The sequence below is a fragment of the Ursus arctos genome, unplaced genomic scaffold (genome assembly GCF_023065955.2).
Source record: "Ursus arctos isolate Adak ecotype North America unplaced genomic scaffold, UrsArc2.0 scaffold_26, whole genome shotgun sequence".
Classification (NCBI taxonomy): domain Eukaryota; kingdom Metazoa; phylum Chordata; class Mammalia; order Carnivora; family Ursidae; genus Ursus; species Ursus arctos.
The window spans coordinates 11,916,399-11,940,730 of record NW_026622941.1 but is presented as its reverse complement, the minus strand read 5'-3'; the positions used below and the strand labels follow the sequence as shown (position 1 = coordinate 11,940,730).

At 36.2% G+C, this 24,332-nt stretch overlaps 1 protein-coding gene across 5 annotated transcripts in view; it reads left to right on the top strand.

The window, feature by feature from the left end:
- Positions 1-24,332, top strand: part of LRP6 (LDL receptor related protein 6) — a 172,720-nt gene that overhangs the window by 18,518 nt on the left and 129,870 nt on the right. For 2 of the 5 annotated variants that reach the window (XM_026502407.4, XM_044385230.3), the window contains exon 2: positions 6,799-7,192. The exons of 1 other annotated variant lie outside the window; for it this stretch is intronic. In XM_026502407.4, the coding sequence (XP_026358192.2) occupies positions 6,799-7,192 (394 nt within the window). Of the gene's footprint in view, positions 1-6,798; positions 7,193-24,332 lie in introns of those variants that run through there. 2 more of the 5 variants (XM_044385227.3, XM_057303242.1) reach the window with 1 other exon arrangement.

The window sequence follows — 24,332 nt, the reverse complement described above, 5'->3', positions numbered from 1 at the left end:
AGATTCATCAGAGGAATCACTGTGATAGCTATAGCCTTACAAAATATATTACTTAAATAATAAGACTTGAAAGTTGAAACTACTCCTTGCTCTGTGGGCTGCAGAATGGATGTTGTGTTAGCAGGCATGAAAACAGCATTAATCTTGGTGGATATCTCCATCAGACCTCTTGGGTGACCAGGTGCATTGTCAACGAGCAGTAATATTTTGAAAGGAATTTTTTTTTCCCCCTGAGAAGTGGGTCTCAACAGTGGTTTTAAAACATTCAGTAAACCATGTTATAAACAAATGAATTGTCACCCAGGCTTTGCTGTTCCATTTACAGAGCAGGCAGAATAGATTTAGCATAATTCTTAAGCACCCTAGGATTTTCAGATGGTGAACGAGCATTGGTTTCAACCTAGAGTCACCAGCTGCATTAGCCCCTAACAAGAGGGTCAGTCTGTCCTTTGACAATTTGAAGCCAGAAATTGACTTCTCACCAACAGTGGAAGTTCTGGAGGGCATCTTTTTCCAATATAAAGTTGTTTTGTTTACATTGAAAATGTGTTGTTTAGTGTAGCCACGTTCCTTAATTATCTTAGCTAGGTCTTCTGAATAACTTGCTTCTGCTTCTTTATCAGTACTTGCTGCTTTACCTTGCACTTTTTTGTTACAGAGATGGCTTATTTCTTTAAACCTCATGCACCAACCTCTGCTAGCTTCAAACTTTTCTGCAGCTTCCTCACTTCTCTCAGCCTTCATAGAATTGAAGAGAGTTTGGGCCTTGCTCTGGATTAGGCTTTGGCTTAAGGGAATGTTGTGGCTGGTTTGATCTATTTAGACCATTAAAACTTTTTCCATATCATCAGTAAGGTGGTTGTGCTTTCTTATCATTTGAATCTTCACTGGAGTAGCACTTCTAATTTCCTTTCCCTTTGCACTCACAACTTGGCCAACTGGTGCAAGAGGCCTAGCTTTGAGCCAGTCTCAGCTTTTGACATGCCTTCCTCACTAAGCTTAATCACTTCAAGCTTTTGATTTAAAGTGAGAGATCTGTGACTCTTACTTTCACATGAACACTTAGGGAACATTGTAGGGTTATTCATTGGCCTCATTTCAGTGTTGCTGTGTTTCAGGGAATACAGGGGCCTGAGGAGAAGGAGAGACACAGGGGAATGTCTAGTTGGTGGAGCAGTCAACACAGAAAACATTCATCGATTTTGTTGTCTTATATGGGTGCAGTTTGTGGTGCCCTAAAATAATTAGAGTAGTAGCATAGAAGATCACTGATCAAAGATTACCGTAACAAATAAAACAATAATGAAAATGTTAGAAATATTGGGAGAATTACCGTAATGTGAAATACGTATATGAAGTGAGTAAATGCTGTTGGAAAAATGGCACCAATAGACTTGCTTGATGCAGGATTGCTACAGACCTTTAATTTGAAAAAAAAAAATGCAGTATTTGTGAGGTGCTATAAAGTGAAGTGTGAGAGAATGAGGTGTGCCTGTATTCCCTTGTGATGAGCCAAGGAAATTCCCACTGTAATCTCCACTGGAGGAGTCAAGGGAAGGTAGAAGAGGCCTCACAGAATAGCTGGGAAATATTCCTACTCAAGAGTCAGGGTGTGATTCTCAAAGAGCCAAAGAAAAAATTTGTTTGCTGGAAAATATCGAAGTACCATGTTGCAGCAGGCTAGCTATCTGGAGCACTGGTTCAAGAGTTGAGCTTGAGGAAAGATACATGAATCTCTGGACAGGAGAGGAGAGTTTAAATATCATTATCAAGGTGGGGATGGTGTGCATCCATAGATGAAGCCCAGTCCTCATCCAGGTCATGTCATCATACAGATGTCAAAAATAAATCCCTACTGAGTCAGGGAGGTTATTTGAAAAGATTATTGTAATAGGTAGAAAGCTCTAACCACAAGATATGTAGGTGTCTCAAAATCAAACACAAAAAGACTTCTGTCTTAAAATGAATAGTGCTAGCAGGATCTTTGTGGGAGAGTGGGATAAGCTGGTGGGGGTTAGGAGATGACATGACCATGGTAGTTTAAAAGGAGGTTTTTTTTCCTGTGGTCACCTTATACTCAGAATGAGTCTTTAAGAGAGGATGTTCTGGGGGTACCTGGGTGGCTTAGTCGGTTAAGCGCGACTGCCTTTGGCTCAGGTCATGATCCCAGGGTCCTGGCATCAAGCCCTGCATTGGGCTGTCTGCTTGGCAGGGAGCCTGCTTCTCCCTCTCCCTCTGTCTGCCGCTTTGCCTACTTGTGCTCTCTCTCTGTCTGTCAAATAAATACATAAATAAAATCTTTTAAAAAAAAGAGAGGGTGTTCTGTGTTGTTTTGCTTAAGCTCAGAGCTAGCTAAACTTTCAGGGGTCGGTGGGGAGGAGATAAGCTTAACTAAACTTTGAACAAGTCAGTAGGTAAGTAATGGGCATTTGTGAGCACTTGGCCAGAATTAATGTAAAATCCTTTTGGGTTAATGACAAATATATTTTTAGATCAGGTTCTGGAGAATTCCTTTTAGATATTAGTAGATACGTTTACCATATCACTGTCAGGCAGTGAACTCTTGCTAGGTATTGGGGATAAACTTAGTTATATTGCTCCTGTTCCCAAGGGGCAGAGATCCTAGTTGAAGTAGAAAATATATTTTTAAAAATGCTGGTATCAATAAAGACTGTAAGAGCTCAAAAAAGGAAAGCTGAAGCAATTGGGAAGATTTGTGGAATAGATAAGATTTGAATCTGGCCTTGAAGAACTTGCTTGCTGTGATAATGAGAGGGAAGTATGGAGTGGGCAGGAAAATGAATGCACTGTGTTGATGCAGTATGATGTGCTCACAGTTACTGTGTTCAAAACCAGTTTGTATGATGCAGAGGCTATAAAATTAAGTTAGTCTTAGGTAAAAGTCACCTGGTGGTGGTCTGAAGTATTGAGGCTTTTTATTTTAGGCAAAGGAAATCAGAAAGCTTTTTGAGTTGGATAAAGTAGAAGTATTAGAAGTGGAAAAGGGATGGGAGAGTGTTGAGATCACTTACTAAGAAGGTAGTTTAGGCATAAGGTCATGAAGGTCTAGAGTAGGATAGTGGTTCTGAATACGGAAAAGAGGCAGATTTAAGGACATGCTAAAGGAAGAGTCAGCAAGACAGTATTTGGCAGACTAGGGGAAAAGGGAGGTATGAAAGAGGGTTCCACTGTGTACCCGTAAGAATAGGAAAATGGTACCATTGACTCTTGAAGATATTTTTTTTTTTGGCAGGTTGTGGGGGAGGTGATGAATTTAATTTAATGGTTGGAAGAGATGGCCAACAAGAAGTTATAGGTGCAGTACTGAAGGAAAAATAGGAATAAGTGTAGTAGAAGGAGATTTCTACATAGGTAGGGATATGGTCAACATTGTTGAATGCTAAATAGAGGTCAGAAATAAGGACTGAGAAAAGGCCATTGGAGACTTGGAGAGAGCAGAGCAGTTTTAGTTGGGTGATGAGTGGAAAGTTAGTCTAAGTTAGACTAAGATGGTGGTATGAAATGTATTCAATATTATAAGATTTTGTAGTTAGGAGAAATAGAATTCTCTTGGTGGTAGCAAGGTTAGGGTTATTAGAACAAAGTGTTTTGATAGCAGAGACCTGGCGGGAGCCATTGAAGATACAAGAAATAGGGAATAATCCATAGAGGAAAGTTGCAGAGAGGAAGTAGGGAGACTGAATCAAAAGTATTGCTTTAACCATAAAAAGGAGAAAAGGTAACTTGTCATTTGAGACCGAGGATGAGATAAAGGAGGAGGGATGGGGTATATAGAGATTTTTGAGAAGTTTAAGGTGTTGGGGATATATGGCATTTATTTTCTTCCTGATTCATTGAGATTATTTTAGGAGATGATCCGAGGTGTAAGGATTCAAAGCGTGGAATTTGTCTTCAGAAAAGTGGAAAAAATTTAGAAAGGCTACTAGAGAAAGTTTAATAGGAAGTTAATAAAGGAAAATGAGGATTCCTAAGCACTGTGCAGGTTCCACTAAAGGGATATGTTGGCAGATATTTGGATTATCTGGCTGTTAGGAAGTTAGAAGGTAAGCTCTTTGGAAAGGAAGTTAATGGAGTGCATGGCATATATACTGTAACTAGGGGTGCATGTGTATGGATTCAGTGTATTTCTTTCATAGATTAAAAAATATTACCAATCAAATTATACCTTTCAGATATCCCATTTAATATATTGCTGAATAGATATTGGTTGTAATATTGTAGTATTCAAGTATCAGAAGGGTGGTTAGACAGGGTGAACCCTGTAATAGTTGGTAGGTTTACATAGTGTCCTTAATTAAAAAAAAAAAGATTTAAAGTAATCTCCACACCCAATACGGGGCTCTGAACTCAACAACACCGAGATTGAGAGTCACATGTTCTACTGACTGAGCCAGCCAGGTGCCCCTACACATAGTCCCTTAGAAATCTTAATTATAAATAGTACTGCTCAATTAAAAGAAGTTAACTTGTCCCAGCGCTCTTTTTCCCCTTGTACTTAGAAGGCTTTTGAGGTCTTAAATGATCAGAAAGGTTTTTTGGATTTTGTAGACCAAATGTTCAGTAAAGTATTAGTGTTTGACTTGAAAGTCATAAACAGACTTAACAGATTTAGTTAATACCTGATGTCACATACGAGTTGGTACACAGTTTTCCAAGGATAGTGCCATAAAGAAAGGTGCTCAATAAATAGATTATTATCACTCTTGGATTTTAAATTCTTGGATTTTAAACTGTAAGTGTTCTCAGGCAGTTGCTTAGCCCTGTGTAGTACTTAGCATTGTGCCCTTAACTAGTAGAGTCCCTTTTCCTGATTTTTATAATTGGCTCATAGCATGACGGACTCAATATAAGATAATGCAATAGACACTGTGGGTACTGATAAATCATTGTGATGAATGAAGGCTTGAAATTAGTTAAGCGTGAATCTGTGAGGGAAATTTATTAATTTGCCAATAGCAGTATTAGATACACAGAATGAGCAGACAGGGCTTTTAGTCACTTTTTTAAAAAGCTATCCACCTGTTTGTTTTTGACTAAGACAGATGGATTTAAGCTTATTTAGTAGGGAAATCCATATTATACTTCTAGCTGAAAATAGTGGACTTTAGAACTCCACTTGGCAGCCATAATCCATGAACTGGATTACTGAATCCATATACTGGGTAAATATCACTTTTTTTCTTTATACTTTTTTGAGCACCTTAATTTTTTGAAATTAATTTCTTAAAAAAAAGAGGTAGTGGTTACTTTTAAATGGTACTTGGTATTGCCTTTGGATGACACAGTTTTAGACCTTTAGTTAAGTAATTGTGAGAGATTATGTACGTTATTGCAGAACTCTGGTGTTATTTTTCCTTCCCTCATTTGTATTCTTCATCTCAGCCTTTAGATCTCTGCTATCCAATACAACCACTTGTCTATTTAAATTTAAATGAATTAAGGTTAAATAAAATTGAAGATTTAATTTCTTAGTCACACTAGCCACATTTTGGCCACTGGATACTGTATTGCCCAGGGGAGAGTGTATTTCTGTCATCAGAGAAAGTTCTTTTGGATAGTTGTGCTCTGTATCTTTAATTACTAATGATACCAGGAAAGTAAATGTCAGGAACTTGGAATAGATATTTAAAATTCCCAAAACCGTAGAATTTATACAAATTTAATCCTAACAGCTTCAGCTTTCTCAAAGTTAAATATTTAGGGTAGGCTTTATATTTAGTTTTGGTATTAGGTCTTATTCAGAGGTCATTTTGATAATAATGTAAAACAGAATAAAATAGTTGTTAAGAACTATCTCTGCCAGATTGTGTATTTAACAGGTTTATTAAGATATAATTGATAATACAATAAATTTTGCATATGGAAAGTATATTTAATAAGTTTTGATATGAATACCTCTCTTGAACCGTCTGCATAGATAGATGTGATATACCTATTACCCACAAGTTTCCTCATGCCTCTTTATACTCTCTCCCTGTATAATCCCTGTTCTTTTTTACCCTCTTTGTCCATCTCCAATCACTGATCTGCTTGCTGTCACAATAGAGTAATTCGAATTTTCTGAAATTTTATATAAATGGAGTCATGCAATCTATACTTTTTTTTTTTTTTGGATTGACTTCTTTCACTCCACGTGACTGTTTTGAGGTTCACATGGTATATGAGATTCCATGTTACATGTACAAACAGTTCATTATTTGTACTGTATGGTTATATCACAGTTGGTTCATCCATTAGTTTGTTGATGACATTTGTATTGATTCCAGTTTGGCTTTATTTCATATAAGCTGCTATGAACAGTTATGTATAGGTCTTTGTATTGACATATGCTTTTATTTCTCTTGAGTAAATACCTAGGCATGGAGTGGCTGGATCATATGGTAGGATGTATATTTAGCCTTTTAAGAAACTGTCAAACTGTTTTCCAAAGTGGCTGCACCATTTATATCCCCCTCCCCACAGTAGAGTGTGTGTTCCACTGGCTCCATATCCTTGTGAATTCTTGGTATGGCCAAACTTTTTAATTTTATGTGACAGACTGTTTTAATAAGAAAAGGCTGTCCGAGTAGAATTATTTCCTTGCTTTTGCACTTTTTGTATTTAAATGCTGCAAAAATGGTATTTTGTTTGTGAAAAGACTTTAAGACAGACTTCTATAGATTTATTTACTCTTATTTTTGATAGTATTTGTTCACTAATGCTGATTTGAAACTCAATTTATAGGAACCATTACATTTCCTTTCTTTTTACTTACATATTTTTCTTTTTTTGTTCTAGCGGCCCCTTTGTTGCTTTATGCAAACAGACGGGACTTGCGATTGGTTGATGCTACAAATGGCAAAGAGAATGCTACGATTGTAGTTGGAGGCTTGGAGGATGCAGCTGCGGTGGACTTTGTGTTTGGTCATGGCTTGATATACTGGAGTGATGTCAGCGAAGAAGCCATTAAACGAACAGAGTTTAACAAAACTGAGAGTGTACAGAATGTTGTTGTCTCTGGATTATTGTCCCCTGATGGGCTGGCATGTGATTGGCTTGGAGAAAAATTATACTGGACAGATTCTGAAACAAATCGGATTGAAGTTTCTAATTTAGATGGATCTTTACGGAAAGTTTTATTTTGGCAAGAATTGGATCAACCCAGAGCTATTGCCTTAGATCCTTCAAGTGGGTAAGTTTTGTGCAATGTATAAAGCCTATTGCATCTCTGTTTGCTGGTTTCTGTCCGCTAGCATAGACACCCCCTCCCCAACCCCAAAAGAAAAGAAAGATCAAAAACCAAATTTTAGGTTCTCTGAGCTTCTTTGTCAAGTAGACTTGAACGTGGGAAATTATGTTGTGTTCTTAAAGTAAGATGTTTCTGTAAATATTACTATACTGTGTTTGTAACATCACTTATGGGATAGCCATACATAGAGTTCTTGGTTTGTTTTCTGCATTTAATAATTATGAGAGGATAATTAGAAGGCAGAGAAGAAGGGATGAAGACCTAACAAGAGTGGTATTTGATAGCTCAAGACAACATAAAAAAATCTTATGGATCTTACAACTTTTAGTGTATATGCAATCATTTTGTTATACTAGTGTCTTTTTTATTAAACTCTGAAGTATTATTTAATATGTCAGTATTGAATGAAATATAAAAAATTAAGTTGTTAAAGAACTCATTTCTAGTTAATTAAACATATACTTGCTGTAGGGGTTTATTTTCTGATGAGAAGGGAAACTTAAAGCTATGGGTAAATCCCATTAGAAAATGTGAACTGTGTCATCGCATGCTTCTGTTTCTATGCTTCACTTCTGCCATATATCATTCTTTGATACTTGTTTATTGAATATGTTGTTATGCCAGAGTCTGTCATGGTAAATAACTAAATATTTACCTGAAATGAGTTACTCATAATTGTTTAAAATGTAAAGATAAGCAGCCTTCATATAACCATTTTAACACTTTGTTTTCTTTGACTTTCAAGTTTATTGGAATGCTTTAAAACACATTTATAAAAGGGAGTGGATTAATATTATGTAATAGAACGTGGGGAAAAATGGAAGAAAGGTTTATGTATGCTCCTTTGTTTTGATATTAGGCCTTATTTGGTGACAAAGTTTAAAGAAGATGCCATATTGTAGGAAAATGAAAAGATTTGTCTGTCCATGAAAGATAATATGGACAACAGTGTAGTGAAACTTTAGGGTGAGAAGCTCTGGAACACACATATGTATAATTTATATAATATATAAAAATTATGTATTTTTTAGAGGGGCTTTAAGAGGTATCTGCTAAAGTCAGATGGTCTCTTAATAAGTCATCAGAAAATATAGTGGCTCTGGTGGTAGGAAAGATGGTTGACTGTCCCAAGGAGGAGGTCAGAGATGTTGGATATGCAGTAAATTGTACTGATGAAAAATTTGGTTGTTGAGAACTTGCAAGACATTTTTGAGAAATGGAATCTGTGTTTTGCCAACAAAGTTTGTGAGTTGCAGAGAGTGTTGAAATGTTTGTGAGGTTACTGCTTTATAGAATACACAGGGTTTTGGTGCTTTAGTGGTCATTAGGGAATAGTACTTTGGTGAAAAGAGAAATATTTTTTTAAAAAATTGTTTTTGACAAATATAATCTTGTAACTGTAAGGGCGATGATGGCAATTCAGCCAAATGTTTTTTAAATAGTATGTTCAGAGCTCTGCTTTTTGTACTCTTGTTGGGGAGAGAGGGGGGAATATCTTTAAGGATTTACAATCTGTTTAAGGACAGAAAACTTGGCCAAGAGAACTTTTCCTTCTTCAAAAGCATGTTTACTTGTATTATATAGGATGTATGTGGAGAGAGGAAGAGTGTTAAAGGGAATTGGAAGGGCCACAAGAGCTCTTAAGGAGGATGGGTGGATAAAATAGCTTGATTACCACAATTCCAGAGCAGCATCTAGATCATTTCTACAAGGGATAATGATTTTATGATAGTACATATTCACGGGAGCTGAATTTATAGGCAATTCTCCACTATTCAGGATCTAATCATCTGATGATTAAATGAATCATTCTCATTTCGTGCCCTATACTAATGAGCTTTACTTCTGGGTGTCAGGTCTGATAAGTGTCTTACGAAGTAAGTTTACCATATTATTAAAAAATACATTAGAGTTTTTGTGGCTTTCCTTTACCCATGCAACTTCCAGTATTGAAGGTGAGAAACCACCAGAGACTCGGCTGATCAAAAAATTACTGGAAGAATCAATAAAAGTGTAGAAAGTAGTGTTATTTAAGCTTCTAAGGGATGATCAGTGAACACTATTTCTCCTGAGGCCTTAAGTTTGGTCGAACACTTAGTGAAATATTTTTTCATTATTTTTGATGGTTGTGGTTAGTGTTGCTTATGTGTATGAATGTGTGTGTAAGTTTACCCTCTCCCCCCGTTCTTAAAATCTTTTTTAATTTTTGGAAAGTTATGTGTCATATGGCTATTTTTGAAATTACACAACTGAAAATAAATAGAATGCAGCCAAATGGTATACATTTGGTAATTAGCATGATGGATTGTAAAATTATATTTTAAACTCATGCATTTAAAAATATGTTCTGTCAGTCTTCATTGTTGATCTTAGATTTATGTTAAGGATTGTGGTTTTACTGGAAAAGTAATTTTAGATTGAGTACATCACTTATCAAACAGAAGAGATGATTTCCAGATTTATTTTTGGGGGGAGAAATGAAGTTTACTTTCCAGAGAAAGTACATGAAAACGGTGCTGAAGAAAAATGTAGGCTTTATCAGAGTCCAGTATCCTGGGTTATAAGGTTCAGAAGAGCTGACTGAACTCTCTCACATCAGCTTATGTAAAAGGAAAGCTATTGAATGACTGGTATTGTTTGAGCCCTGGGAACTGGTGCAGACATCTGTGTGCTTTCGGATGTATGGAGTTCTTTGTGTAATCAGTCCATTTAGCCTAGACTGAAGGAAGATTTTTATTTCCCTCCCTAAATTTGGCCTCTGTTAGTCTGAGATTTTTTTTTTCTTTTTCTTTTGAGTGATGGCAGTGTAGAATTCAGAATAAGGAACAGGAAAATGTGTGTACAGAAATTGTTCCAGGAATGAACAACCATAGTTATAGGAAACAGTATCCTTATAGTGAAATTCCTGACTATTTGGCTGCTCTGCTTGTGGAGTTTCTCAGTCTGCTCCTCAGCAACTATACGGATCTTAGTGATGTTGAGGGCCAGCTGTCTCAGGTACAAATAAAGTAGTTTTAAGGGTTTTTTGTTTGTTAAGGATCTTTTCATATTCCAAATTCTTTTGGATATTTTTTAAAAAGTTAAGCTTTAGTGATTCAGTATGAAGTGAATTTGTACTGAACAGCTTTGAAAGATATTTTTTTTGTTTTGTTTTTAAAGATTTTATTTATTTATTTGACAGAGAGAGACAGCCAGCGAGAGAGGGAACACAATCATGGGGAGTGGGAGAGGAAGAAGCAGGCTCCCAGTAGGAAGCCCGATGCGGGGCTCGATCCCAGGACCCTGGAATCACTCCCTGAGCTGAAGGCAGATGCTTAATGACTGAGACACCCAGGCACCCCTGAAAGATACTTATTTTTAAAATATATTTTTATCATCATTAAGAATAATATTTATAACACTAAAAGTTCTGCTTAAAAATGTTTGCAGAACTAACTCAATGGAAAAAAATAATATGTAATTTCCCTAACAATTATATACATATAATTATCATATCTTGAGTATGTTTAGAAGTATTTTCTACACTGGTATGTTCCAGATGACTAAAATCATTCCTATCACCTAACGGTGTTCAATAAATATTTTTTGAGTGACCAGACCTTATGTTTTCTTTCATAATCCTGTTAGTTTTCCTTGTCAGAGGAGAAAGTGTTTTCTAAGCAAATACAAATTTTAGCATCATCTCGTGAATTCTACCCCAGTATTGTTTTAATTATGATTGTTTATTTAAAACATATTTAAGATTTTTAGTTTTTTCAACTAAGTTATCAAGATAATAGAGCTTGGTTTATGTCACATCTAGCTCTCTTATTTACCAGCAAGTCACTTCATTCCTTTGGACTTGAGTTTTCTCATCTCTAAAATGATGGGTTTCTTTTAGTTTTGACATTAAGTTTAAACAGTGAGGTATTTAAATAAGTACACTGTATCGATTTTTAAGTTTTTATTTTACAGTTACACATTATGGACATTATACAAGTTCATAATTTAGGTATGCTACACTTAGAATGTGTTTCTGTGGAACAGAAAAATTTTGTTTCTGCTGCCCTTACTGTATAGGTCATTATACTCAACCTCCTTTTTTATGGCTGTTTGACCCCTAAAACCAATTTGATGATTCCACTGGATGTAAATTAGAAAATACTTTAAAATGTCAAAAGATTCTTTTTGTTTGAAGAATGAAAACTGTAGCCAGTTATTTTCGGGCAGATTATATCGATTCAATATAGTTTGGAGGTGGGGTTTTTGAGATTATCCCAAATCTAAGAGAAATGTGTTAGAAAAGCCAGATTTCCTGGATTAGTGTCTTGGCTTTACCAGCCTCTGGGATATGATTGAAGGCCCTTGAAAATGGAAAAAAAACCCAACTTTTTAAGAATAAATAAGTGTGTGTGTATATGTATATTCTCAAAATACCTTTCTTTTTTTTTTTTTTAAAGATTTTATTTATTTATGTGACAGAGAGACAGCCAGCGAGAGAGGGAACACAGCAGGGGAGTGGGAGAGGAAGAAGCAGGCTCCCAGCAGAGGAGCCTGATGTGGGACTCGATCCCGGAACGCCAGGACCACGCCCTGAGCCGAAGGCAGACATTTAACAACTGCGCTACCCAGGCGCCCCCTACTTAAAAAATATCTTAACCCTCATCCAATTTTTAGTTATTTATATCTAGTGATATCCATTGCCCTGTCTTAGACTGAGTTGTAATTATGTAGTCAAATTTTTTTATGTCCCATATCTCCAGGCCCACTTTTATTGAAGGAATACTGAAAGGGAATATTTGTAGTATAACTAAATGACTTTACCTAGCCCTGTCTCTTAACAGCTTTGCTTTTTAAAGAAAAGCTTTCCTTGCTTGCAGCACTGACATTTTAATTCAGCCTTAGCAGAAGGAAGAATGAAATTTTGTGAGATTCAAGAATAGGATACCTTTAACTGAGTATTGGCTCTCTGTATTTTGGTGATCTTATGTACCCTTGCTATATTCCACCGTGACTGGCTCTTTAGAAATGCAGTAAATTAGTTTTGACTGGCACCAAGTATTTGTGTCATTGAGCCTTTAAGATTTTGGAAGGAGTTGTTTGCCAGATAGCTAATTTGTGAAAAAGGAATAAAATTATTCTTTTTTTTTTTTTAAGATTTTATTTTTTTATTAGAGCGTGCATGCGTAAGAGCACAAGCCAGGGGGAGAGGCAGAGGAAGAAGCCAACTCCCTTTGAGCAGGGAGTCCAATTCGGGGCTTGGTCCCAGGACCCTGGGATCATGACCTGAGCTGAAGGCAGACGTTCAACCAATTGAGCCACGCATGCGTCCCTAAAATGATTGTCTTTAGTATTTTTTTGCAGCGTTTAATATTGATACTATATTCCTTTTGGAAATTTTCTGTTAAGACTTCCTGATTTTTGTACTGTTTGGTTTTCCTACCACTTGGACCACCCTTTTCCTTCCTTCTTCATTAACTCTTGAAATACGGAACAGTTTAAAGTACATCAATTTCTTTATTCTTTCCCTGAGATTTAATCAATTTCCATAGCTTTTGCATAGAAGCAGATAGCCAGTTATCCTAAAATATAAGCTTCATACTGGACTTTGCTTTAAAAACACTGGTTCTGTGTATGAAGGATCTTGCTCCAAACTCTCAACAAATTAGTTTTGAAAGACGTCCTGGTAAACTGGGGAAGCCTATTTTCTGCCCATTAAGTCCTAGAACTGATAGGGAATCTTGAGGCTCTTACAGCTAAATGCCTTCACTTTGTGGCTGAAGAAACCAGGGCCTTGGCTAAAATAAGAGACAGCCAGATTCTTAGTTGAGATTTTCCAATTCCACTTTTGGTGCTTTTTTTCTTCATGAAAAGTATCTTGCTGAAGCAGTGTGTTTTGTTTTGCAAATTGAATTACTTTTAAAATGCAACATGGTAGCTTTATTTAAAGGAGGATTTTATAAAATCTTTGTTTTTAGATTTACTTACGTGTATTGCTTTTTGCATCCACTTAATCCATTTGGGTTCAGTTTCCTTCTGCTTAAAGTATATTCTTGAGTATTTCTTTCAGCAAAAGTTGCCTAATGGTAAACTCTTCGTCTTCGTCTGAAAATGTATTTAATTTGCCCTCATTCTTGAATGATAATTAGTTGACGATAGAATCTGGGTGATAGTTATTTTCTGCTCAGTTGTTAGAGGGTATTTTACTTGTTGATTTTACTTGTTACTGTGAGAAGTCTGGTATTTTCTAATTCTTGTTGCTTTTGTAAGTACTTTGTTTATTCTTTCTGGTTCTTTAAAAGCAGCCCTATGCATCTCTTAAGTTTTGATATTTTGCAGCTTTTCCTACCCTGGTCTAGATTTGGCTCCATTTTTATTTATCCTGTTTAGAATTCATGTTTGTAGAATCTAAAAATTACTGTTATCTGGTAGTTCTAGAAACTTATTATGCATTATTTCTTACTTTTCCTTCATCATCCTTAGACTCCCTTGGAACTCCTGTTTGGTATATGATGGACTGTCTGATTTTGTGCTCCATGCCTCTTAATCTTGTTTTCATATTGATAGTCTCTCTGTCTCTCTGGGCTACTATGTGGTTTATTTTTTCACTTGTCTTCCAGATAACTAATTCTTTCCTCAGGTGTGCCTAATTTTGCAGTCTAATGAATCCGTTGAGTTTTTATATCAATGACTATATTTTGCTCTTCTAGAAGTTCTTGTGCCCCTCATTTTAAAGACTTACGATGAGAAAATGTTAGCTTACATGAAACTAGAGAGAGTAGTCTATCAATAATTTTAGACTTAGAAAAAAGTTAGAAAAATAATATTGAGTTTTTGTATAATTTTCACCCAGCATCCGTTAATATTAATATCTTATTTAACCATAGAACAGTTATCTAGACCAAGAAATTAATGTTGATATAATGTTATTATAACTAGTTTGTATACCATATTTAAATTTATCCAGTTTTCCCACTAGTGTCCTTTTTCTGGTCTAGGATCCCATATTGCATTTAATTGTTATCTCTAGTCTTTTCTAATCTGGGACATTTTGGCAGTTTTTGCCTGTATAACCTTGACCTTTTGAAGATTATTGGCCAGTCATTTTGTAGAATGTCTCTCAGTTTGGGTTTGTGTGATGTTTTCTTATGATTTGATTAAGGTTATACTTTTTGGGCAAGAATACCACAGAAGTGATGTGTGCTCTTCTCAGGCATCATATCAACAGGGTACATGATGAAGATAATGGTGATGTTACATTTGATTACTTACTTGTTGTCTGCCAGAGTCTTTTTTTTTTTTTTTAACTGTGTTTACTATTTTTTCCTTGTAACAAATATTGGAAGTTATACAATTATCTTGTTTCTCATTATACTTTTATCCACTAATATAAGCATCCTTTGATGGTTTTTACCTGCAACAGTTATTGCTATGGTGTTTGCCACATGGTGATTTTTCTAGTTCCATTGCTCCTCCCACATGTATTATTAGTTAAATTCTGCTTTAATGAAGAGCTGTCTTGTCCTTCGCACTTATTTATATTAGTATGGACTCATAGGTATTTCTTTTATTCTATACAGACCATTACTGTCATCATTTCTTGCTCAAACTGTCGCAGATTTGGCCATTGGGAACTCTTTCAAGTTTGTTCCTCTGTCCCTTTGATAGGCCCTCATCATTTTTTAAGTACTTTATGGTCTGACAGCAGATGTTTCAGACTCGTCCTTTTTCTGCTTCATGCTTAGAATCAATCACTTCTGCAAGGAGCTCTGTCTCCTTTTATTGGCAAATGATATTTAGAAACTAAGATCTGGGGGCGCCTGGGTGGCACAGCGGTTAAGCGTCTGCCTTCGGCTCAGGGCGTGATCCCAGCGTTCTGGGTTCGAGCCCCACATCAGGCTCCTCTGCTATGAGCCTGCTTCTTCCTCTCCCACTCCCCCTGCCTGTGTTCCCTCTCTCGCTGGCTGTCTCTATCTCTGTTAAATAAATAAATAAAATCTTTAAAAAAAAAAAAAGAAAAAAGAAACTAAGATCTGGAAGCTAGGTGTGGTCTTTGCTACTAGGTTGTCATTACTCTTAAGCCCTAGACATAGTTAGGAAATACATGGATGTGTACACATACACATAGTTCTGTGTGTTATCATCTTTATCTCTATATTAAAAAAACATGAGTTCATGTTGATATCTCCACCACAATCCAGTTCTAATCCACCACTACAATATTACATTATAGTCTTGTCCTTTTCCTTTTTTGGTCGATTCTATGACAGTGAGAAACCTGGTTTATCAATATAAATATCAGATATTTATCAAATATACGATATATTGTATGTTGTGTGCAAACCTAGTGTGCAGGGGTTTCAGAATTGCTAACCTAAACTCTTGTGAGCAAGAAATTTACTGTCTAGAATACAATACTATGAAACTACTGTCTGCAGAGTCAAAATACTGTTTTCCAAGTTTATTTAGGTAATTTCTTTCTTATCTGTTGCAGTGTGGCTATATTATTCATTTGTAATACATTTATCACAGTTTGTATTCATTTTGATTATCCCCCCCAATATCCTAGCTGATTTTAAGTATTGATTTATATCATAGTTACATGAAACAATTGCCATGTTTTTAAGAGTTAGGGATGACATAAGTTATATTCTGAGTAGTGTCCTTCCTCCCCATCCTTCTACCCTGCTCCTATTCTCCCTTTCTTGTCTGTTCCCTCTTATTTATAGATACCTTACTCTAATTAATTTTTGGTTTTATCTTCTTGAAATCCTTTTTGCACAAATGAACTAATACATGAGTGTTTTCTTATGTTCTCTTTTTTCTTACATGAAAGGGTAACATTCTAAAGTGCTCTTTTGCATTTTCTCTCTCTTTTTTTTACTTAACAATACATCCTAAATATCATTCCATATAGCTCTTCGTCATTCTTTTTTGCAATGATAGTAGTATTCTATTGTATAAATGTACCATAGTTTATTCAACCACTCTCTTACGTTTAGACCTTTAAGCTGTTTTGTTAGTTCAGGTATTTTAAAGCAAACCCACACAGTGATCTCTCACTTGTGAATGCTTCATTTTACATTCCTAAAAGAAAAACATTTTCTTCCATAACCACAGTACCATTATCTTCCACATGCCCCAAAATGAACAATATTATAAATTAGTCTATATTCAGATATGCAAAATAGTCTCAGAAATGTCTTTTATAGTTGATATGTTTGAATCAGGATCCAAAACGAGGTTCACAGTTTGCATTTGATTATGCCTCTTAAGTTTCTCTAGAACAGTGTCCCCTCCCTGTTTTTCTCTCATCCTGTTGACTTTTTAGAAAGATTCTACAGTTGTCCATTAGCATGTTTTAGATTTTGGATTTTCTAAGAGATCCTTGTGATGGTTGACTTATTTTTATCCTTTTTTATTTCTTATGAGATTTAGACTAGAAGACTTAAGTGACAAATTCAGTATTTTGCACAAATACGTCATAGGCAGTACAGTTCTGAGTACTTTGTATTTATCACATCAGAAAGTATGTAATGTCTTGTCCTACTTGTAGTGATACGGAGATTATACACTGGGTTCAGATGGTGAAAATTAATATCTTTATTATAAAGTTGAGTTTTTCCTCTTGTGTCCTGTGAATAATTTGTGGGCTGATCCTCTATACCATACCAATATCCAGTTCCTCATCTCTTGATTGTTTTAACATCCACTGAGGATCATTTTTGTATTATTTATTTAGGGATATTTGTTGCTGTTTTATGATGTTTTATCTCATGTATTTTATTCTATCTTTTATGCGTTTTAATCATTTTAAATATTTATAATTTCTATCAGATTGTTCAGTTGTCTGAAGTTCTTAGAAATTCACTTCTGTTTTTGTTATATTTGCTGATTCTTGCTTAAGGTGAACTGTTTCCTTAGATGTCGTATAGTTTCGGATTATGAGCTGATCTTCAGAGGGCTGTCTGAGAATCCTGAGTGGCCTCATGGGGGTGCATATTCCTCCAGAGAGGCTTTAGTTTGCTTCTGCCAAGTACCATAGAGGTATTTCCAGGAACAACTTTATTTTTTGTTTTTAAATTAAAGTATAATTTCTATATAGTAAAATGCACAGATCTTCGCTGTGCAGTTTTGACAAATGTGTACATCTATATTATCACCTTGTTTAAGCAGAGATTACTTTTTATATTTAATGTTTGGAGTACCATGTACAGAGAATTAATTCAGACCCTAAACCTATGTGAGGGCGGTGTTGTGGTTACAGAGTTTTTGGTGCTTTTTCCCACCTTTTCAGAGCATAGGCCAAGACTGAAAAGCTTCTTTGCCTTTCTCTGCCAATGGCAGATTTTTCTGCTTCATTGTTCCCTGAGGGTCTGAGCTTTGTGCAAGAATCTTATTTCTAACACGGTGCTTCTTATGTGTCAAGGCTTTATCTTCTTCCCTGTTTTGCTGTCGAAACAGAAGTCCCTCAGTTTCTGAGATGAGAAAATCCTACAGGCTTGCTGTAGCATCAGGCATGTACTGCTTTTTACCTCCCTGTTCATTTTTGGCTCTCTGGAGATTTCTCCTAGTTTCATGATACCTTAGCTGTACATTTAAGAGTGTTTATATACTTTTATTTTGTGTATATGTATGTTTTGGTCTTTTTGGGCTGTTTAACAAAATACTGCCTGGTAGCTTATAACCGAGTGGCTTATAATGACAGAAATTTATTGCTCACAGTTCTGGAGTCTGGGAAGTCCAAGATTAGGATGCCACCATGGTCCCCTTCTGATAAGGGCCGCCTTCCTGGTTTATAGCTGGTATCTTCTTGCTGTGTCCTCACGTGGTGGAATCCTAGGATTTGCTTTGTAGCTCTGTCCTCATGACTAAGCACCTATCAAAGGCCCCACATGCTACTACTGTCACCTTTGAGTGTTAGAATTTCAACATATGAATTTTGAGGGAACACAAACATTCAGACTATAACAATGTGTAAGTCAAGTAGGAAGACTAACCAGTGGTTCTAGAGGTTTTTTGAAAGGAGGGATTTCTGGGTATTTTGTTACTAAATTATCAGAAACATAAATTCTGATTTTCATGTTTTTAAATATTGCCTTTTCTTACTGTAGATATATGCACATGATGAGCATTATTCATACTTTCTAATACATGTATTAATGACTTCTTTTAATTATAGGTAGGATTATATAAGTGACTTCAAGGATCATGAAGTGATTTATGATCTAGTATAGATCTGGTTCACTTAGTTTTTATGACTCAATTCTAAATGTTTTCTTAATTAGCCACCATTGTGTGTAATTACATCTTATAAAGGGGAAAAATTATCCCTTCATTTAAGTTTGTTGAAACTGAGCATTTCTGAATATTTTTGTTAGGGGAAAGTAGATTCAGATTGAGTAACGCACTAGATTAAGGGTTTGTGAATATTTTGGAACATTTATTATTTTACCCTTACCTAATTATAGACATTATACATTTCGGAATGTAATAAATTTGTATAAAATATATTTGTATAAAATGGCTGGAATATACTCTGATTGTTGGTTGAGGTATTTTTATTTTCTGGCGTAAGAAATTTTGAAGTTTTGAAAACTTAATATTTTCTTTACTTACTGTGATTACTTCCTAATTAACACAAAACCTGTCTTCCACCCTTCACTTCATTTAAAATTTGTTTTCCAGAAAGTATTGCAGTGGATATCAGGCCAGATACAACAATAAAATTACATTTGTATGGAAACTAGTGAACAACATATAACAACCTGGTACTGGTTCCTGATTTTTGATGAGTAGCAGATGTGAATACTATTGCAAACTGGCGCTGTAACCATATATATTTAATTCTTCAGTATCAAGTAAGAATGTTTATCTTCTCTTAAGTCAGAGCCAAAATAGAACCCATTGAAGCCAAAATAAATTAGGGGCCAAATAAACCACATAATTGGAGAGTTAGTAATAATTGTTGCTGAAGAGAGATTTCTTCTATATGCGCCTGTAGCCTGGCTTTTGAGAAGCCACAGGACATATTTATCAAACACTCTTGCATTTCCTACAGGATACTAAAATTGGCTTTTAAAAATAATGCTGATAAAAAGCCTTTGCAGAATATGTTACACAGCTAGTTGAATTTAGCAACTTTATAGTTAAGTACTTTTAGGTAATCATAGATTTCTAAGTTAGGTTAACTGCCCAAACAAAACAAGTAAGCCAAACCAAACCTATTCCTTAATATGTATACCCCAATTATTTTTTATTTTTGGAAAGATAAAGTGATGTAGTCAAGAAGTTTACCTCATAGTCTTTTTTTTTTTTTTAAGATTTACTTATTTATTTGAGAGAGCAAGCATATGTGTGAGTGGGGGTTTGCAGAGGGAGAGAATCTCCAAGCAGATGCCCCACTGAGTGCGGAGCCCTACACTGGGCTTCCCATTAGACCAGTGACCTGAGCTGAAACCAAGAGTCAGATGCTCAGCCGGGGCCACCCAGGTGCCTCAACCTCATAGTCTAATTTTTAAGTCGCTGACTTAAGGGGGGAGGTTTGAAGCCTCAGTATCAAATATTCCTTATTCTAATAACAGAAAATGTTTATGTCAAATCCTAACAGAGAATATGGAGAATGTTTTTTTCCTCAGAATTTTCTTTTTCCCCTGCGTCCTGAAATCTCTATTCTGCTGCAGTCTGGTGTTTTATTCTAATAGATCTTTAAATAAAAAGTTTACACCTTTCTCTTATTGGCTGGTGCCCAATCCCCTTTAAAGATTAATTCTGTTTTAAGAGTACCAACACCTAAATGTTGCTCTTTATTAAGTCTCATACCTTAGTATGTTACTCAGGCTTTTAGCAGGTGCCCTTTTCCATAACCCACGTGATTTCTTGAAATCTCTCTCTTTTTTTAAAGATTTTATTTATTTATTCGACAGAGAGACAGCCAGCGAGAGAGGGAACACAAGCAGGGGGAGTGGGAGAGGAAGAAGCAGGCTCCTAGCGGAGGAGCCTGATGCGGGGCTCGATCCCATAACGCCGGGATCATGCCCTGAGCCGAAGGCAGCCGCTTAACCGCTCTGCCACCCAGGTGCCCCTCTTGAAATCTCTTATAGCAGCTTAACAGTTACAGCCAGACTTTGTATATGTTATATATTTTAGTGCTGGAAATGGCCTTCCCTTACCTTTCCAATGCAGATGTAACTCTTGATGACTTATTTGACATTCATTGCCCCTGATGCTTTGTATTGGCATCTCTACTCTGGTTCTGGAAATTTTGAAATCAGAATTATTTTGAAAAATGGCGAACAGAAATCCCTAAAGGATCCAATTTTGTGTTTAAATTATCTGCATATGATACATTGATGTGAAAAAATTGGAAAGTTAAAAAAGTTTACTGGGAATTTTTAAAAAAGATTTATTTATTTATTTTAGAGTGCACATAAGCAGGGGAAGGGGCAGAGGGAGAGGGAGAGAATCTGAAGTAGACTTCCTGCTCAGTGCAGAGCCCAGCACAGGGCTCAGTCCTACAACCCGGAGATCATTACCTGAGCTGAAATCAAGAGTCGGATACACAATTGACTGAGCCACCCAGGTGTCCTGTTTACTGGGAATTTTTAAAGCTCTTTTATAAACTCGTAGTTTTTTTAGTTCACATAATCTTTTTGACACATAGAATGGACCTTTACTTTCTTTTAGTACCTAGATGTCTGTTGCATTTGTAGGGATATTTTATCTTTGTACCATGTCTGGACTATACATATTTGAGGGCAGAACATGCTAGTCTTGTCTTACACTAGACTTATACTAAGGGATATAAATTGGTATTCATTTGATAAAGTTAAAATACTGTGACTCAACTTTTTGTCCTTACCTGGCCCAAATAAAGTCCTCAGATACCATAACCCAAGTTACAGAGTAAATCTTTATCTACATTGGATACAGAAGATACTTCGTCTAGTTTTGGAGGATAAATCCCATTAGATATTTTCTGTCTAGGGTTGTTCTCTTCCCCTCATGCTGAATGATGAATTTGGGTTTGCAAAATGGTACCATCCTTGAGATTAGCTGTTACAGTTCTCCAACATCACATCTTTGTATAGTGTCCTCTCAGCAGGACTTAGTAGCTTCCACTCCTTTTGAATCAGCTTCATTGATGCATCTCTGAGTGCCATGAATACTTCTCTCCTGACTCTCTAGGAGTAAAATTGCCATTTTACTGCACTTCCTGGGGAAGGATAAAGTCTCATAAGGCAGATTCTGAGCTTGAGCCTAGGGAAAAATATTGTGTGGAGAAGACCCAAGCACAGAGCCTCATTCTGCTGTCAGGTCATTGCATTACTGGAGGCACTCACTTGTTACATTTTAGGAATAACATTTATCTCTTTCAGGCTGTTTCTTATTCCTTCCTGTGCTTACATACTTTAGCTGGCTTTGGGAAAATGTACCAATTGAGGATTTGGTACCAATCTTACCAGTACAAATGAGCACCAAGCTTTGTAGAACAGCAAACTGAAACAGGGCTTTGTCTTTTTTTTAAATAAACTTGTCCTAAGAGCAGCTTTTGGTTCACAGCAAAATTGAATGGAACAAAATATTTCTAATTCCTCCCTTCTGTAATAAAATTTTTAATTTTATATTCACTTTATTCCTTCTCAAACGCTTTTCTTCTCTTTAGTGTAGACCTAAGTTTCTTACACATTTTCCTTCTCTCTGCAGAACTTCTTGCAAGGCAGGTCTATAGGCAATAAATTCCCTCAATTTTTGTTTGAGAACGTCTTTTTTTACTTCTGAAGGATAATTTTGCAGAGTATAGAATTCTAGCTTGGTAGGTTTTTCCCCTTTTACCCCTCTAAATATTTTACTCCAGTCTCTTCTTGCTTGTATGGTTTCCGAGAAGTCGTGTGTGTGTGTGTGTGTGTGTGTGTGTGTTTTCTCCTGAAATTTTTTTCCCAAGATTTTTTCTATATCTTTGGTTTTCTAGAGTTAGAATATGATATGCTTAGGTTTTTTTTTTTTGGTGGGGGGGGTTTGGGGTTTTTTTTTTTTTGTATTTATGCTGCTTTGTTCTTCTGTGAGCTTCTTGGATCTGTGGATTGGTATCTGGCGTTTGGAGAAAGTCTAAGTCGTCATTGCTTTGAATATTCCTTTTTTTAAATTTTTCTTCTGGTATTCTCATCATGCATATGTTATATCTTTTGTAGTTATCCCACAGTTTTTGGATATTCTGTTCTGTTTCCCACCCTCCCCCCCCCCCCCATCTTTTTTTCCTCTTTGGCTATTTCTGTGGACATGTCTGTAAGGGCAGAGATTCTTTTCTCAGCTGTGTCCCATCTACTAATGAATCCATTAAGGGCATTCATTTTGGGAAACCCGGGTGGCTCAGTTGGTTAAACGTCTGCCTTTGGCTCAGGTCATGACCCCAGGGTCCTGGGATCCAGTCCCGCTTTGGGCACCTTGCTCAGTGGGGAGCCTGCTTCTCCCTCTACCTGCTTTTCTCTCTTCCTGCCGCTCCCCCTGCTTGTGCCCTCTCTCTCTCTCTCTCTGACAAATAAATACATAAAAACCTGTTTTTTGTTAAAAAAAAAAAAAAGGCATTAATTTCTGTTACAGTGTTTTTGATCCCCAGCATTTTTTTGGTTCTTAGAATTTCCAGCTCTCTGGTCATATTATTCATTGTTCTTATATGTTGCCTCTCTTTTCCATTAGAATCCTTAGCATATTAGTCATGATTGTTTAAAATTCATAGTCTGATAATTCCAATATCCCTACCATATCTGAGTTTGTTTCTGATGCTTGCCATATCTCTTCAAGATGTTTTTCCCTTTAGTTATGCCTTATAATTTTTTGTTGAAAGCTGGCCATGATAGTATACTGAGTAAAAGGAATTGTAGTAAATAGGCCTTTAGAAATCTGTTGAGGTGTTGGAAGAGGAAGAAGCATTCTATAATTCTGTGTTTAGGTCTCAGTCTTTTAGTGAGCCTGTGCTCCTGAGCTGTGAGCTTCACAAATGCATCTCAGTTTTTTTTACCCCCCCTTAGGTGGGGCAGGATGGCTGCAGAATGCTGGAGTTAGGTAATTCCCTTCCCTTATGTCAGTTAGGCCCTGATAAAATCCCAACAGGTTAGGCTCTGATAAAATTCTTGAGGACAGGCTTGTTAAGAATAAAATGCGCTAATGTATTTAAAGATGGCTAGCTTATCCTTCCCCCTTGCTGGAACATGAGGTGATTTTTCACTGATCTTCACTGTGAGGACCTGGTGGAGTTCCTGGAGGTAAAACTTAAAAAAGTGTGAGGGCCCCCTCATGATTGGTTCCCTCTGGAATTTTTAACTTTCACATTTGTCCACGCTAAGCCTCTTGCAGGTCAAATACAGTTTAGGTTTTCCTACCCTGGTACTGGTTCCCGTGGAAGTTTCTGTTTATAGGTTTTTGCTCTTGTAAGTTGTGACTCTCTGGATTTGCTTGTCTGTCTTCAGTTTTGAGGGCAGCAGTTTGCTCTGTAACCCTACTTCTCTGACAGATCTAAGAATGGTTGATTTTTTTAGTTTGTTCAGGTTTCGCTTGTCGTTAGAATGGAGTGACGGCTTCTCAGCTGCTTATATGCTGGACTGGAAGTTGAAAGTCAGGGCTTTACTTTTTTGCATTGAAAATCTGAATACATGAAGCATGCGAGAAGAATAATATATCTATTAACTAGGAGGATCTTGCATAGTATAGTCTGAAATTTTAATTTTGATAGATGAGTTCTAGGAATTTTCAGAGGTTTTTATCTGGATTGGGGCAGGCTTTCAGGAATAGAACCTATATGCTCTTATGTCTTATTTATATCCTCAAATTCCCTGAACCATTGGTATTGGATCTAATAATACTGTTACTTATTAAAATAGTTTATCTACAGTAAGCAAATACTGTTTAGACTAGACTGACTTTGTTTAAAAATCTTTACAGTGAGACTGTAAGTGAATCTACATCATCTCAGTTTATAGATAGGAAGACCAAAAGTGGAAGTGAAATCAGTAAAATGAATTCATAACTGTTTTTATAAGCTTTTATTACTTTATTAATGGTAGAAGTGTAAGTGAAACTCTCAGAACTTGATTGTAAAATAATATGA